Source organism: Bubalus bubalis, chromosome 11 (assembly GCF_019923935.1).
Source record: "Bubalus bubalis isolate 160015118507 breed Murrah chromosome 11, NDDB_SH_1, whole genome shotgun sequence".
Lineage (NCBI taxonomy): Eukaryota > Metazoa > Chordata > Mammalia > Artiodactyla > Bovidae > Bubalus > Bubalus bubalis.
The window spans coordinates 57,395,707-57,412,361 of record NC_059167.1 but is presented as its reverse complement, the minus strand read 5'-3'; the positions used below and the strand labels follow the sequence as shown (position 1 = coordinate 57,412,361).

At 41.3% G+C, this 16,655-nt stretch overlaps 1 protein-coding gene across 2 annotated transcripts; it reads left to right on the top strand.

Moving 5' to 3' along the window:
- The first annotated feature begins 68 nt into the window (after positions 1–68).
- CIAO2A (cytosolic iron-sulfur assembly component 2A) lies at positions 69–15,718 on the top strand. 2 transcript variants are annotated; one of them, XM_006044929.4, is made up of 5 exons: positions 73–390; positions 4,311–4,475; positions 11,950–11,999; positions 14,373–14,418; positions 15,251–15,718. In XM_006044929.4, exons 1-5 carry the CDS (start codon positions 267–269, stop codon positions 15,346–15,348), a joined length of 483 nt encoding a protein of 160 aa, XP_006044991.2. In that variant the 5' UTR covers positions 73–266; the 3' UTR covers positions 15,349–15,718. The 2 variants fall into 2 exon arrangements, with proteins under 2 accessions (XP_025151548.1, XP_006044991.2); XM_025295763.2 differs by lacking the exon at positions 11,950–11,999 and having other exon boundaries at positions 69–390.
- Positions 15,719–16,655: the final 937 nt, after the last annotated feature.

Here is a 16,655-nt window from a genome sequence, read left to right as displayed (position 1 = left end):
ACCCGCCTCACGTGCCTCCAAGAATTTTTGTTTTTCCCTCTTGCCCCGCCGAAACTGAGCAAAGCATACTGGGGCTTGTAGTGCTTGCGCCTCCTTTCCCTAGGTCCTCCGCGACAATCCGTCAGGTCCCGCCTATTATCTGCTCCCCTGGACATTTAGGCTTCTCTTGGCCCATTAGAAGACCAGGAAGTTGATAACTCGCGAGGCTCGCTACTGAGAGACGGTGGCTCGGATGGGACAGTCGCCAGGGATGGCGGAACGTAAGGATGGAGCGGGTGTCCGGACTGCTCTCTTGGACGCTGAGCAGATTCCTGTGGCTCTCGGGCCTCTCTGAGCGGGGAGCTGCCCGGCAGCCCCGGATCATGGAAGAGAAAGCGCTAGAAGTTTATGGTAATTAATTTTGTCCAGGGCACCATTTGGTGGTGAACGTGGAGGCTGGGGTAACAAGGGCCTCATCTGAGGGTTTGGAGTGTAAACTCGGGTGTTTTGCTGTATCTCCTTGGCAAGAGTAGAAAGCTTTTTGTCCCAGTCTTAAATCACGCTGGCATGTGGGTCTTCCTTAAGACGTAGGCTCTTGATAAATCCGGAGCAAGCCGAGTCCGGGTTATTTCCTTGTGTGCCCCATGTTCTAGTGGCCATCTCAAGACTTCTGGGCAGAGGCGTTTAAGATGCTTGATTAGGAAGCAGAACTGGCCTAATTGCCGCACTTGAGCCTCCTTCCTTCTTATCCCTAACCCTGGACACACACTCCTCTTTCCACCATTGAGGATACTGTTGAGTGACTGCTTGGCCCAAGGTCACAGCCAGTCTGTTCTGCAGAGGCAGTAGGCAAGAGGTCCCCACGAGCCCGGCCATGAAATTGTAGTTCTTTAACAGGCCCACGCCTGGAGTGCAAAAGAACACACACGCACTGAGTTTTATATGTACATATGGCACCCCACTCCAGTACTCTTGCTTGGAAAATCCCATGGACGGAGGAGCCTGTTAGGCTGCAGTCCATGGGGTCGGTAAGAGTCGGACACGACTGAGCGACTTCACTTTCACTTTTCACTTTCATGCATTGGAGAAGGAAATGGCAGCCCACTCCAGTGTTCTTGCCTGGAGAGTCCCAGGGACGGGGGAGCCTGGTGGGCTGCCATCTATGGGGTCGCACAGAGTCGGACACGACTGAAGTGACTTAGCATAGCAAAGCATAACACACATAGTTTTTATGTGTATATTGAACATAGAATATTCTCAATTCAACCCCTGGAACCATCTTCATTGTACAGATGAGGAAACAGGTTTAGAGAGGTTAAACAACTATCTGGGGGCCACTCTGCCCATAAGGAAGCAGCAAAAACCAAAGCTCTTCTGTTTCCTAACTTGGTGCACTTTTCACCACTTCACGATTGCTTTATGACTTGCCTTTTTGCACTTATGAGTATTGTTTTTGAGACTACAAAGACTGGATCTAACTAGCGCTCAGAGATTCCCGCTAACCCTAACCCAGGGTAAAAGTCTAACCACAAGAATGCAAATAATGCAGGTAAGGATTATAGACCAGCAGAAGAAGCTAGGGATGTTAAAGACCTTTGGCACTACTCCGGTTTACCTCTTGCTAGGTTAGGACTTAACCCTAGTCAGGTGACCAGTGTGAGTGGAATGATTTCCCCAAAGCAGTTAGACAGATTCCTGTCCTGTCAGGTCTCCATCTCCAGCATCTAAGGACAACAGGGCACTGGGGCTACAACTTTGGAAGAGGGAGATTTCTTGTCCTCACACTTACCTTGAAGGGGACCTTTATACACAAAAATAGAATTTTTAAAAATTATGTGCAGTACAAGTACCTGTATGAGAGATACAGGCAAAGAGGAAAGAGAGCCAGTAATCTCTGACTAGGGGATCTGGAAGGACTTTAAGGAGAAGGGGTCACTTGAATTGGGCCTTGAAGCATTAGGATCTGGGCCTGTAAAGGGTACACAGCTTACTAAGCAGAGGGAAGAAGCAAGATTATAGAGGTAAGAAAATAACCTGTTTGGGGAACGGCAGGCAGGGCTACAGGATAGGGTTTGTGGTTAAAGGTGGAGGTGTGGTCAAAATTTGTTTTACAGAGCAGGTTGGAATTGGATCCTGAAGGTTTAAATATAAATGAAAAATTTAATATCAGTGCAAAACCAGTAGAAGAATTTTAGTCAAGGGAGTAATGTGAGGAGAGCAACATTGCTTTCTTTCTAAAGAAATTAATCCAGATCACTGGAACCGTATGGAACAGTAGAGAAGTTGAATAAGGGGTTAGATTTAATTTCAGAGTCATTTAACATATAAACAATATAATACAGCTTGTGTATGTGAGCCTTACAGGGAAAAAGGCCTAGGATGAGGGGGAACTAACTCCTTTTAAGAAAACTTGTTTCCCTGAGCCCCAGGTTTCACAAGTCTTGCAAAGTTTCTTTTTCCTGCCCCCATTCTCAAATTCTGTTTCTAATCAAATGATAAGCTCAGGATTTGCTGGGGAGAAAGTAGAGCTTGATTGATTTGTTTTTCCCAGCAAGATTTCTGATTACAAGAGTGCTGTAAATAGTAGAAGGAAACCTCAAGCCTGAGAACATCAAGCTTGTCCCTTGTGAACTCCTGCTTTTTTCTACCTCACCATTTCTTATTCTCTTTTTCCATCTTCTTCTACAACCTTAGTGTAAGAAGGAAGTCTTTTCCTCTGCAATGCCAACCCCGCCTCCCACATTGTTGATCTCATTCATTCCTGTTTATTTTACCAGCCTCCTTCTTAAAATTCAGTGTCCCTTCCTCTATTTGGGTTGTAAAAATATACTCATTTCCCTTATCCTTGTCACTGTTCTAGCTTTTTTAAAACCCACTGCCCTTTGCCCTTTCCTTCTTCCCTTTCAAAGTCCTAGGATTATGTTTTCAGTTCTTTCTCACGTCCCCTTTTGCAAGCTGGCCTCTACCTTCACCTCTCTACTGAAAGTGCTTTCTTGCAGGTGACCTCCTGACTAATAAATCAGAGACCTGGTTTAGCTCTCATTAACCTGAATTTTTCAGCAGCTTTTGATGTTAATAATCATCCCCTCTTTCCTTCTCTACTGCTTTTTGCTTTGCTTCCTTCTGACCGCAAATTAGGTGCTTCCTACAGATCTATCCTTGGGTCTCTTTCCCTTTACATTTGTGGTCCTCCAACCTGGCTGCACATAAGAATAACCTGAGGGATTTTTTTAAGTCTCAATGCCCAAGTCCTCCTGTGAATCAGTTAAATCAGAATCCTGTGAATCAGTTAAATCAGAATCCTGGGGAGGGCTCAGACACCAGATTTTGTTTTGTTTTGTTTGTTTTTGAAGCATTCCTAGTGATTCCCTTGTTTGGCAAAGGTTAAAAACTATGGTTATACTCACTGTTGTTTGTGAATCCCATGTGTTCAATAGCCACTCTAGCCTTGGTTCCCTTAAACCTTATGCTACAATTACATGTTGCTGGATGTTCCATTGATTTGCCCCTTAAGCACCTCAGAATGATTACATGTGAGATTTAATCACTTGTCTTAGTTCCCACCCAAATTTCTTCCTTTTTTCTTCTGATTCTATCTTGGTTCTTCCAGGCAGTTAGATTTACAATCTGAGTCATCTTCCTTTTCTCTCTTTCTTTGTCTTCTATGTCCAAACAATTGTCAGAGTCTGTCGATTCTGCCTTTGAAATTACTTCAATGTCTGTCTTGTCCTCTCTATTACTATGGTCATGTCCCTGTTTTAGGCTTGGCTTTTTCATCCGGTATCCCTGGCTCTGCCCTTTAGTGTAAGTCTACCAACTGGTCAATGAGTTACCAGCTAACAGTGTAACACTGTCTCTGTTATCCCCTTGTTCAGAGCCTCTTGAATAGATATTCTATTGCCTATAGCTGACTTTAAAAGACCCTTGATGGGCTGGCCTAAACTCTTAACTTCTTCACTTAATGCTGAGTTTCCTGGCAAACTAAACTTGTTCATTTCGAAATGCTCCAAAATTTTACCCATTTTTAAAGACAAATCAGATTGCATTTCCATAAATCCTGAAACTAAGTTATTTCTTCCTCTTGAGCTTGTGTAACACTTTCGTATTTGCATATTCTCTCTGCAGAATTAGATCCAAGAAATTGGACATGAGGTACTAATAATCCACAAAAATGATTTTCTCAAAAGGAAATTTCTGTCAGAAATCTGGGGAGTGGCTGTAGTATTTGCTCAAACAAAAAGAAGTCAGTGTTTGGATTAAGACTGGCAAGATCAATTGTATTTAGAATATCCATGTTTTAACATAAGACCTTGTTTCTGATGATTCTTTAGATTTGATTCGAACCATCCGGGACCCAGAGAAGCCCAATACTTTAGAAGAACTGGAAGTGGTAACGGAAAGTTGTGTGGAGGTTCAGGAGATAAATGAAGACGACTATTTGGTTATTATAAGGTTCACGCCAACAGTACCTCATTGCTCTTTGGCGACTCTTATTGGTAAGGTTTTAGATAAAGATATTTATATATTGATACTGAATTATTCTAGCTGATACTGACCCACAGTAACAATTAGCATCATGGATCATACTTTATGGTTTACAGAATGTTTTCGGTGGTTCTCACAATCAACATATGAGTCAATATTAGGTTTATTTTACAGATGAGGAACCTGAGGCTCAGGGAGTTTAAGGGACTTGCTCAGCATCATATAGCCAGGAAATGATGAAGCTGAGGCTCAACCCTAGGTCTCCTGACTTGAAGTGTGTTTTTTCTTTAGCTACACCATGCTGCTTCTCTACAATTAATGAAGGCTGGGTATGGGCCATCTTCTCGCCCCAGGTCTGGAGATGGGAATGGGTGTTGTCAGACCAGCACCGTGCCCTCACCATCTTCTCCTTTTAGGTGCTCTCTTGGCTTCTATGTAGCATGGGCAGAAGGCCTGGTGGGAGGGTGTTTTTTCACTTGCTTTTCTTTTTGAGAGGTTGCATTCCCAATACTTGGATTAGTTAGCAGTGAGATATACAGTCAATATTTTTGAATGTCTATTTTGTGAAAAAAAGACAAAGGAAGTTTATTTCAAACCAAATCTTGATCCGTGGGGAACCAGTTAAATAATCAGTGATGGTGTTTATCAACCATGAAATACTATGCAGTTATCAAAAAATGGAAAAACTCTCCATACACTAATATGGAAAGATCTCTGTGACATACTGTTAGGAAATAAAAGCAAGTATAATATTCCTACATTTGTGTAAAAAAAAGGTAAAAATATATATTTATATTTGGTTGCATATCATAAAGAAAACGTAAATGAATAGCTGAGATGAGGTGGGCATCATTGATGGTGAGAACTGGTCAGATGGGGATAGGGTAGGTGGAAGACTTTATACCTTTTTGTATTTTTAAGTTTTTGAACATTGAGACTATATTATCTATTTGAAAATAGACAAATTTATAAAAAGGCTTGGAAAGGTAAATATTTTATTATTGTTCCCACTGTTGTAAGTTCTGTCTTTTCTCACTTGTTGGACCTGGGATCCCTCAGTTAGTGGTTTCCAGCATATGGGCCACATCTTGAGGGACTAGAAGGTCTGTGAATCTGTAGATGCTATTGTGGTTATAAAACTCCAGCACTAGAAATAGCATTGTTGAATGCATATTTTTTTGTCATTGGACAATTTCTGAATCAACAGATATCGATAACAGATTTCAGAAAGTAATATTTATATAGTGTTTCTTAAATTATGAAACACAATTATAACAAAGTTGTTGGCAATAATTTTGAAATTCCACAAATGCATAAAGAAGAAAATCTCAAAAAGTTAGCATTAGAAAGTGTGCTCTAGGCTAAAATTCCAGCTCTGTTAGTTCTGTCACTTTGTGGCCTTGGGCAAGTTACATAACCTTTCTGAGCTTATCGCCTTATCTGTAAAAATAGTGATAATAAGGGTAACTGGAACCTGGTAGGCTACAGTCCAGGGGGTTGCAAAGAGTCAGACAGGACTGAAGTGACTTAGTGCACACGCGCGCATGCACACACTGAGTTGCAGAGGTTAAATAATAGAAAGCATGAAATAGATGAGAAATGTTTTTTAGTTCTTCTTAAATATTATTCTTTAGTTATATGGTTATATAGGAACATGCTAATCACATTGATGTATGAGTTTTGTAACCATATGGACTACTCCTAGCCTTCCACAATTATTAATAAACTATAATGAAAAACTTTACACATAAATATTTTTATTTATCTCTAATTATTGGTTCAGGATAAATTCCTATAAGTGGAATTATGGGGTCATATGGTCGGAGAAGGCAATGGCAACCCATTCCAGTACTCTTGCCTAGAAATCCTATGGACGGAGGAGCCTGGTGGGCTGCAGTCCATGAGCTAAGAGTCAGACACGACTGAGCGACTTCACTTTCACTTTTCACTTTCATGCATTGGAGAAGGAAATGGCAACCCACTCCAGTGTTCTTGCCTGGAGAATCCCGGGGACGGGAGAGCCTGGTGGGCTGCCGTCTGTGGGGTCGCACAGAGTCGGACATGACAAGCAATGCAGCAGCAGCAGCAGCATGGTCGAAATATTTTTAAGCCTCTGGGTAAATATTAGCAAGTCCTTGTTAAAAAGTTCATCCTAGGAGTTCCCTGGCAGTCCACCAAGTTAGGACTCTGTGCTCGCTGAAGGTGGCACACTGAGAGGGTTGGGAGCCATTTGCCTCAGATTGGGACTGGAGCCCATGTGCCAGGACTCAAACCTGCCAGAGCCCTCAGCCTTCCAACTGAGGTCACACTCCTGGTTTCAGGACCTGATGAAGCTCAGGTTCTTGATTTCTCACTGCAGAAAGAATTCAGTGAGAGACAAAGTGATAGGGTAAGAAGTGGATTTATTTAGAGAGAAACACACTCGACAGAGTGTGGGCCATTTCAGAAAGCAAGAGCAGCTGTGGTGGAAACACTCCACAAACAAGAGTGTAGAGGCTAATGAGCGGGAGAATTATTCCAACTATTTTGGGGAAAGAGTGGAGGTTTCTAGGAATTGGGCCACTGCCCACTTCTTGGTCATTTATATGTCAGCCTTGGGGCTGTCATGGCGCCTCTGGGTGTGTATCTTCAGTATACAGGGCCACAGGTCTAGTCGAAGTTAACTTGCCTGCCATCTTGGACCCATTTGATTCTAATTAATAAACTGATTGTGTCCTTGGGCTGTGTCGTTGTTTCAGAGGTTGTGCTCTGCCCTCTTCCCTCCTGTTTCAGGTTCTGTCCCTGGTCAGGGAACTAAGATCCCACAATCTGGGCTGTGTGGCCAAAAAAGGAAAAAAAAAAAAGAAAATTCATTCTCTTTGACCTAAGAAGTAAGGAACTAGTTTCCTAGGAGAAGATAGTAGCATGTACAAAACAGATAGGGTAAATTTATAATAATAAATCTTGAAAGAAACTTATCTATTAATAAGGATATGATATAAAAATGATGCAATTTCTTAATTTCTATTGAAAATGAACATAATCAAGGAATTAAAGTATCTGTATAAGAAGTGTATGAAAAAGCTTGAATGATAAGTTGAATTTTTATTATGATTGCAGTTATTTTAAAACAAATGTTTGTGGATAAAGATTGAGAGAGCACATGAAATCAAAATAACTGTAAAGATGTCAAGATTAGTTTATGGTTGATATTTCAGTTCTGTACACTTCTTGAAAAGAGTTTGTCACTTTTTTGGCCCTTTTGATATGGGATTCAGTTGAGACCCTTGGCTTTTCAGTGGGTTGCCTAGTAATGTATCATAGTAACTGTGTTCAAGCAACATGATTGGAAAACTCGATGAAGAGAGTCATCTTTCTGTCTGATGCATTAGAAGGCATTTCCTATGAGCAGGTAATACTCTTGCAAGAAAGAGTGGGTCTTGAGAGGATGGTCACATCCTAGGTCACATCTGAGTCCCTGGGACAGCCACCAAGTATGGGTTCTTAGCTTCGTGCAGGAAAAAATTCAAGAGCGAGCAAGCCATTAATAAAGTGAAAGAAGGCTTATTTAGGGAGGAAACACACTCCATGGACAGAGTGTGGGCCACCTCCAGAATGCAAGAGAGACACCAAGGGTATAGGGGTAGTCAGTTTTTATAGATGTGGGTAATTTCATAGGCTAATGAATGGGAGGAGTAGTCCAGATATTCTTGGGGAACCATTGAGGATTTTCGTGAATTGGATCACCACTCACTTCTTGGCCTTTATGGTTGGCTGTGGAGCTGTTGGGATGCCTGTGGGTGTGTCATATAGCTTGCTGATGGGTTATGATGAGTGAATACTAAGGCTCAAGTTCTGGTGGGAATCAACTTGTCCAGCATCTTGTATCTGTTTGGTTCTAATCAGTTTATGTCACGTCCTCAGGCTAAGTCATTCTTTTAAAGGTTGTGCCTTGCCCTCTTCCTGTGTCAGTACTAAGCAGAGAAAGGCACCTGAGTAAGAGTTCAACTCTGACTACTGAGGTTGTCACGTACTCAGTTACCCTGCAGTCCATGGGGTTGCAAAGAGTCGGATACGACTGAGCGACTTCACTTTCACTTTTCACTTTCATGCATTGGAGAAGGAAATGGCAACCCACTCCAGAGTTCTTGCCTGGAGAATCCCAGGGACAGGGGAGCCTGGTGGGCTGCCGTCCATTGGGTCGCACAGAGTCGGACACAACTGAAGCAACTTAGCAGCAGCAGCAGCAGTTACCCTGGTATGTAATTCCAAAGACAAGGAAGACGCAAAGAGGGTGAGTGGGTAGGATCTTGGGTGGCCTCAGTCTGCAGCATCTTAAAGTGGGGCTTCAGTTCCTGGTCAGAGACTGAAGCCAGTGAAAGCACTGAATTCTAGTCACTGAACCAGTGGTCAGTGACAAGGCCCAAAGCTTTGCAGAGAATTCCCACAAAGACTGAAAGTAGTGAAACAAGTAAAATGTTTATTAGGAAAAAAAGAATACAGAATGTGTGGATAGACACACGGGCAGACTCAGAGTCATGCCCTAGTGGTAGTTTGAATACTTTTATGGGGCATTTCTTCCGGGTTTCCTTTGACCAGTCGTCTTGCTTGCCGGGTTCTGAGTCAATATTTGGTATGTCTCAGGCTCCTCTCATTTGTGCATGTGCTTCTTTTAGCCAGGATAGATTCTAGCAAAGAGGCCTGTGTGTAGTTGACTCACTTACTCTGAGGTGATGCCCCCTCTCTTCTGACCTCCAAGGAGCCTTTCTGTCCTGTGTAGTCAGGGAAGTCTCCTTTAAGAATGAGGAATATGTGGTCTTTTATCTCTTAACTTCCCTGATAGTTCAGTTGGTAAAGAATCCGCCTGCAATGCAGGAGACCCCAGTTTGATTCCTGGGTCAGGAAGATACCCTGAAGAAGGGATAGGCTACCTACTCCAGTATTCTTGGGCTTCCCTTGTGACTCAATTGGTAAAGAATCGCCTGCAACATGGGAGGCCTGGGTTCGATCCCTGGGTTAGGAAGATCCTCTGGAGAAGGGAAAGGCTACCCACTCCAGTATTCTGGCCTGGAGAATTCCATAGACTATATAGTCCATGGGGTTGAAAAGAGTCACGGACAGGACTGAGCGACTTTCACTTTCTTATCTCTTAACTGGGCAGAGCCCAGCCTCCTCCCCTCCATTGTCCTGCTCTTTTTGTCTTAGAGTTTCAGAACAAATTCCAGCTGTTTGCCCCCAGGGCCCATCTATCTCCTGCCCCACTATAGGGCAGAAAACCACTTGATAATCTTTTGCAAGAAGGCAGGAGATGAAGGGCATAGGATTTGCAGTCTAGATTTAACTTCTAGCTCCTTCCACTTGTTAGCTATGTGATGTTGAACAACTCACTTATCTTGGTTCCTGACTGTAAAATGAAAAATAAAATAGTAATAGCTAACATTTATTGGATACTTAATTATGTGTCAACTACTGTTTTAAGCATAAAAATATAGTTACTCTTCATATGTAATAACCTTATACTTAGTGGTACTATTATAATACTTACGAAAACAGATAATGAAACTGAAATTCAGAGAGGTTAAGTAACTTGCCTAGTGTCACATAGCTAGTGTGTAGTGGAGCCAGTTTTGAACCCAGAGTATCTATCTCAGTATTCTCTACTGCCTATCTTTAGAATACTGATATTCAAGAAAATGCTTTGTGAATTGTAAAACAGTTATTGTTTATGGGTAAAATACTTACCTGAAACCATTCATCTCAGATTGGGATTTAACCGAGTCTCCAGCCCAGCCATGGCCAGGACTCTAACCTAAGCAAAACCCAGTTTGGGACTAGAACCCAAGTGGCCAGGACTTGAACCCAGCCCAAATCCACGGTCTTCCAATTGAGATCATACCTGGTTTCAGTACCTAATGAAATGCAGGTTCTTGATTTCTCATCAGAGAAAGAATTCAGTAAGAGACAAAGTGATAGGTAAGAAATGAATTTATTTAGAGAGAAACATACTCCACAAATAGTGTGGGCCATCTCAGAAGGCAAGAGTGGCCTTGGGAGAAGCATGTGCCACAGACAAGAATGTGCTGTTGTGGAGGGTGAGTACGGCTTTGAATCTGGTGTGGTTAGCTTTTATAGACAGGGTAAGATTGCTGGGAGAAATATCAATAACCTCAGATATGCAGATGACACCAGCCTAATGGCAGAAAGCAAAGAGGAACTAAAGAGCCTCTTGATGAAGGTGAAAGAGGAGAGCAAAAAACCTGCCTTAAAATTCAACATTCAAAAAACTAAGATCATGGCATCCAGTCCCATCACTTCATGGCAAATAGTTGAGGAAAAAATAGGAACAGTGACAGACTTTATTTTCTTGGGCTCCAAAATCACTGTGGATGGTGACTGTAGCCATGAAATTAAAAGACACTTGCTCCTTGGAAGAAAAGCTTTGACAAACCTAGACAGCATATTACAAAGCAGAGATATCACTTTGCCAACAAAAGTCCATACAGTCAAAGCTATGGTTTTTCCAATAGTCATGTATGGATGTGAGAGTTGGACCATAAGGGAGGCTGAGCACTGAAGAATTGATGCTTTCGAACTGTGGTGCTGGAGATGTTGAGGGTCCCCCTTGGACAGCAAGATCAAACCAGTCAACCCTAAAGGAAATCAACCCTGAATATTCATTGGCAGGCCTGATGCTGAAGCTGAAGCTCCAGTACTTTGGTCATGTGATACAAAGAGTTGACTCATTGGAAAAGACCCTCATACTGGGAAAGATTGAGGGCAGAAGGGAGCCACCAGGGAAACCCATCTAGGGATGTAGATTTAGTTAAAATTGTATTCCTTATTTTGTGGTGGGGAAGAAGTGAAACATTGGCACTGAGGCTCTGTTCCAAGGTGATTTTTAATTTCTCTTAGAAAACTCAACTAGAAGAAAGAAAAAATTATTGAAATATGACTTGGTATTGGGGCAATAAACTGAACTTCAGAGGATCTTGTTTGGAGCAAACAACTGTATTTGTACCTTGCAGGCATAGAGGATTCCAAATTTGAGAGTGCTTTAAAAAGTGGCTCTTACTTAGTTTTAAGTTTTTGCGTGGCCTGACCAGTTGTAAGCATTCCAAAGTTTAATGAATCTGTTGATCTTTGATGGAAGGCGAATTGATGTAGCAGAAAGGATCTGGGGTTTTGCAGTGGTTTGGGTTCTAATCCCAGCTTGGTCACTATACTAGCTCTTTGATCTTCGTCAAGTTACATTGTAACCTTGGTTTCATAATTTGTAGAATGGGGTTGATAATACCTGACTCAGTGGATTATCATGAGGAATTTTTAAGGTTGTGCTTATATGTTAAAAGATTAGCTAAAGGTGCCAGCTTCAAAGGAGGCCTACATTGGATTGAGTCTAAGCTGTTTTCAGCTACTGTTTTGTATGGAGATGCCTACACATAGCTGTATCCTTTTTCAAAAACCAATAAGAGAGATAATTGATACATTTTTCCCCCCCCTCCACAGGGCTGTGCTTAAGAGTAAAACTTCAGCGGTGTTTACCGTTTAAACATAAGGTAAGGAATGTATTTTTTGTTGTTGTTTTATAACAGCATTGTTGAGACTTGATGTACATATCATACAACCACCTATTTAAAGTGTAGAATTTAGTGGGTTTTGGTATATTGACAGAATTGTGCGGCACCACTACTGTACTTGAGAACATTTTCATTATCCCAGTAAAAACCCCATATCAATTAGCAGTCATTACCCATTTTCCCCAAACCTTATCCCATCCCTGGAAGTGGAATGTTAGTCACTCAGTCGTCTCTGACTCTTTGTGACCCCATGGACTTTAGCTCACTAGGCTCCTCTGTCCATGGAATTCTCTAGGCAAGAATACTGGAGTGGATTGCCATTCCCTTCTCCAGGGGATCTTTCCTACCCAGGGGTTGAACTCGGGTCTCCTGCATTGCAGGCAGATTCCTTTACCATCTGAGCTACCTGGGAAGCCTATCCCTAGGCAACCACTAATGTACTTTTGTCTGTATAGATCTGACTATTCTGGATGTTTCATTTAAATGGAATCACACAATTTGTAAGCATCAGGATCTTTTCCAATGAGTTCTTTGCATCAGGTGACCAAAGTATTGGAGCTTCAGCTTCATCAGTCCTTCCAATGAATATTCAGGACTGATTTCCTTTAGGATTGACTGGTTGGATCTCCTTGCAGTCCGAGGGGACTCTCAAGAGTCTTCTCCAGCACCACAGTTCAAAAGCATCAATTCTTTGGCACTCAGCTTTCTTTATGGTCCAACTTTCACATCCATACATGACTACTGGAAAGACCATAGCTTTGACTAGACAGACCTTTGTCAGTAAAGTAATGTCTCTGCTTTTTAATATGCTGTCTAGGTTTGTCATAACTTTTTTTCCAAGGAGCAGATGTCTTTTAAGTTCATGGCTGCAGTCACCATCTGCAGTGATTTTGGAGCCCAAGAAAATGAAATCTGTGACTGTTTCCATTGTTTCCCCATCTGTTTGCCATGGAGTGATGGGACTGGATGCCATGATATTAGTTTTTTGAATGTTGAATTTTAAGGCAGGTTTTTAGCTCTCCTCTTTCACCTTCATCAAGAGGCTCTTTAGTGCCTCTTCGCTTTCTGCCATTAGGCTGGTGTCATCTGCCTATCTGAGGTTATTGATATTTCTCCCGGCAATCTTGATTCCAGCTTGTGCTTCATGCAGCCCGGCATTTCACAAATTTCCCTAAATTACCAAAGTAAATGAGTATATGGGGTCTCTCTCCCAGGTAGCTCAGTGGTAAAGAATCCACCTGCCAATGCAGGAGATGTGGGTTTGATCTTTGGGTCAGGAAGAACTCCTGGAGAAGGAAATGGCAACCCACTCCAGTGTTCTTGCCTGGGAAGTCCCTTAGATAGAGGAGCCTGGTGGGCTATGACTCTACAGTCTATGGCATCGTAAAAGTCAACATGACTTAGTGACTAAACAACACCACCAACAAATGAATGTAGATTGATTTTATATCACGTCCTTTGTTGTTCACAATAAGAGTTACTGTTAATGACATTGATGGAATTTATATGGTGTTTTGTATTTTAAAGAAAACTGAACAAGATGGTCTCTAAGGTCTCTTATAGCCATAATAGGTTATGATTTTTCCCCATCATGAAAAACATGTATCTCAGTAGTGAATACGTATATGAGAATTAGATCATGTGCTCCAATGTTCCCTGAAGAATAGACATATCTTTATCATATAGAATGATTTAGTTACCACAAAATTTGCAATAATTTTGTGGGTTTGTCTCAAAAACTCTGGTTCTTGGAGATTAGCTCATTTGAGCAAGTGAGTGCAGCGGGACCCAGAGGGATAGCTTAACCAGTGGTGTACTTGAAAATAAATTTATCAAGATAATAATAGATGAGAAAATGACGATACTGAAAACTATATTATTGTGACCCTGTTTTTATAAAATACTCAATAAAAATAAACTTCCAGCCTTGGTGGGTGTGTGTGTTGTATGTGGGTATAGAGAAAAATATGGAAGAAAGTACACTAGATTAATGTGACTTTCTTTTGGGTGGGGCAGGGAGTAAGTTTAGATACCAATTTGGGAAGAAAAGGCAGAGTACACGGGAGAGATGTTCTGGAGCAAAACATGTATGAGAGCTCATCTGTGTAAAATCGTAGATTTGTGTTTATAAAAAAATTATGGGAATACCTCCTGTGGACTTTACCCATGTGACCAAAAAAAAAAAAAAAATCCTTGTAACTTCAGCCTTCATTTTAGCAAAGAGCGTGAAGATGTGTCTCAAGTCTTTGATGTTGGAAACAGGATTGGGCTTTCATCCCTAGGCGCTTGAGTTCATTGTATATTCCACCTCACTCATCTAAGTGTTTTGCTTTCAATGTATTTTTTTCCTAGTTGGAAATCTACATTTCTGAAGGAACCCACTCAACAGAGGAAGATAGTAAGTGAATTTTGAACCATTATTAGAAAACAACTTTATATAGTACTTTATCTTGGATATTAGGTTCTTCCGCCAGCCAAGTGTCTACTGGGTCATTTGCAAAAGAGTACAAAATCAGCTACTAGCTTTTCCTTGAGAGGAAAGTAATTTTTTCAGTGGAACTCTGGGTGAATTAGAATTAAGCCCTGTGGATATTGACTGGTTTAGTCCAGGGGCCACACATCTGTAAAGAATATGCAGCTTTGGAAACCTTGACTTACAGACTCTCAGGAGAGCTTGACTCTTTTCTTTGGTGGCAGGATACAAAGCTGTATATTTGAAACTGAAATCAAAGGTCCAGAAAATAAAGCGTTAGGGAATCTTGGGGTAGGGGTTGTCTTTGTGAATTTGGATTAATGTATTATATTGATTTTTTTTTTTTTTTTGGCCATATTCTGTGGCATGTGAGATCTTAGTTCCCTGACCGGGGGTCGAATTGCAGCATCTCCTGCAGTGGAAGCATGGAGTCTTCCTGGGTTAATGTATTAAAATGGGAGTAAAGAACCTTTTTTTTTTTTTGAGAACCTTTTTTATATAAAGACTCTCTGGCCTACAGAGAGAAACAAAGTGGCAACCACTTAAAAACAGCAGAGATGGAATTCAGGAAAAACAAAACTGGAATTATAGGAAAATTTTTTTTCTCTTTAAGTCTTCCTTTCAAAACTTACGAATATTTAGCCAAAACCTGCATCAAGTTTTCAAGGAGTTGAATTCTATTTTAGCAAACTAATAAAAGTATTACCTGTTGCTGTAGATTGACAGAGTTACGCTAACTTGTGTGTGTGTTTTGCAGTCAACAAGCAGATAAACGACAAAGAGCGAGTGGCGGCTGCCATGGAGAACCCCAACTTACGGGAGATCGTGGAACAGTGTGTCCTGGAACCTGACTGATAGCTGTTTTAGAGCCACTGATGTATAATCATTTGATATATTTGTTTAAAGTCTTTGTAAAATGTAAAAGATTCATGTTTAATACATAGGTGATTTGTACCTCAAAACATTTTTTTAAACGATGATTTCCAAGCAAGATTTAATTATCAGGTAGTACCTAGTTTGTTCAATGTCTAACATTCTCAGGATTTGTAACCCTTAAATGATCAGACAAAAATATTTTCTAGTTATTGTGTGTAAGATGAGTTGCTATTTTTCTGATGCCCATTCTGATGCTTTTCATGTCAAAATATTTACTGTGCCCAAATGTATTCAATTTAAACCATTACTCTGTAAAATAAATAAAACAAAGATGATTCTTGTACACACATTAGAATGTTTTTATTTAATTGTAAATTTCAGTGTAAACACTCAAAGATACTTCCAAACCTTTATTTTCTGATTATTATGTAGAATCAGAGATAGGAGAGCTAAGGCTTCCCTGGTGGTCTAGTGGTAAAGAATTGCCCTGCCAACACAAGGGACACAGGTTCGATCCCTGGTCTGGGAAGATTCCACATGCCATGGAGCAACTAAGCCAGTGTTCCGCAACTACTGAAGCCCGCACGCCTAGAGCCAGCGCTCCATAACAAGCGAAGCCAGGGCAATGAGAAGCCTGCACACTGCAACGAAGAGTAGCCCCGGCTCGCGGCAACTAGAGAAAGCCCATGTGCAGCAGCAAAGACCCAGCACAGCCATAAATGAATGAATGAATCAATCAATATTTTAAAAATCTATTTTAAAAAAAAGAACTAAAAAGAGCCCTCAAGATCAGGCCTGGGCCCTGCTTTCCTTCAAGAAGAATCCTGGATCCATTTATAAATAAGGAACAAATGGGAAGAGGGCCAAAACTGCTCAAGGTTTCAAGCCTGAAGCAAGCTCAAGTTAGCAAAGAGTTGATGCCAAGTTTGCATTTTTTTTTTTAATAACATTATTTGCCTTTTTTTTTTAAGACTTTATTTTTTTGATGTGGACATGTTTAAAGTCTTTATTAAGTTTGTTGTAGTATTGCTTCTGTTTTATGTTTTGGCTTTTCAGTTACAAAGCATGTGGGATCTTAGCTCGCTGACCAGTGATCGAACCTGCACCCCCTGTATTGGAAGCTGCTGCTGCTAAGTCGCTTCAGTTGTGTCTGACTGTGCGACCCCATGGACTGCAGACTACCAGGCTCCTCCGTCCATGAGATTTTCCAGGCAAGAGTGCTGGACTGGGTTGCCATTGCCTTCTCCGTGTATTGGAAGACAAAATCTTAACCCATGGACTACCAG

Excerpts from the sequence above, each read along its gene's own strand:
- CIAO2A (XM_006044929.4), top strand. The coding sequence starts at position 267 with ATGGAGCGGGTGTCCGGACTGCTCTCTTGGACGCTGAGCAGATTCCTG. Across the intron at positions 4,476-11,949 it reads CTCTTTGGCGACTCTTATTG|GGCTGTGCTTAAGAGTAAAA; the intron begins GTAAGGTTTTAG and ends CCCCCTCCACAG. Across the intron at positions 12,000-14,372 it reads GTTTACCGTTTAAACATAAG|TTGGAAATCTACATTTCTGA; the intron begins GTAAGGAATGTA and ends TTTTTTTCCTAG.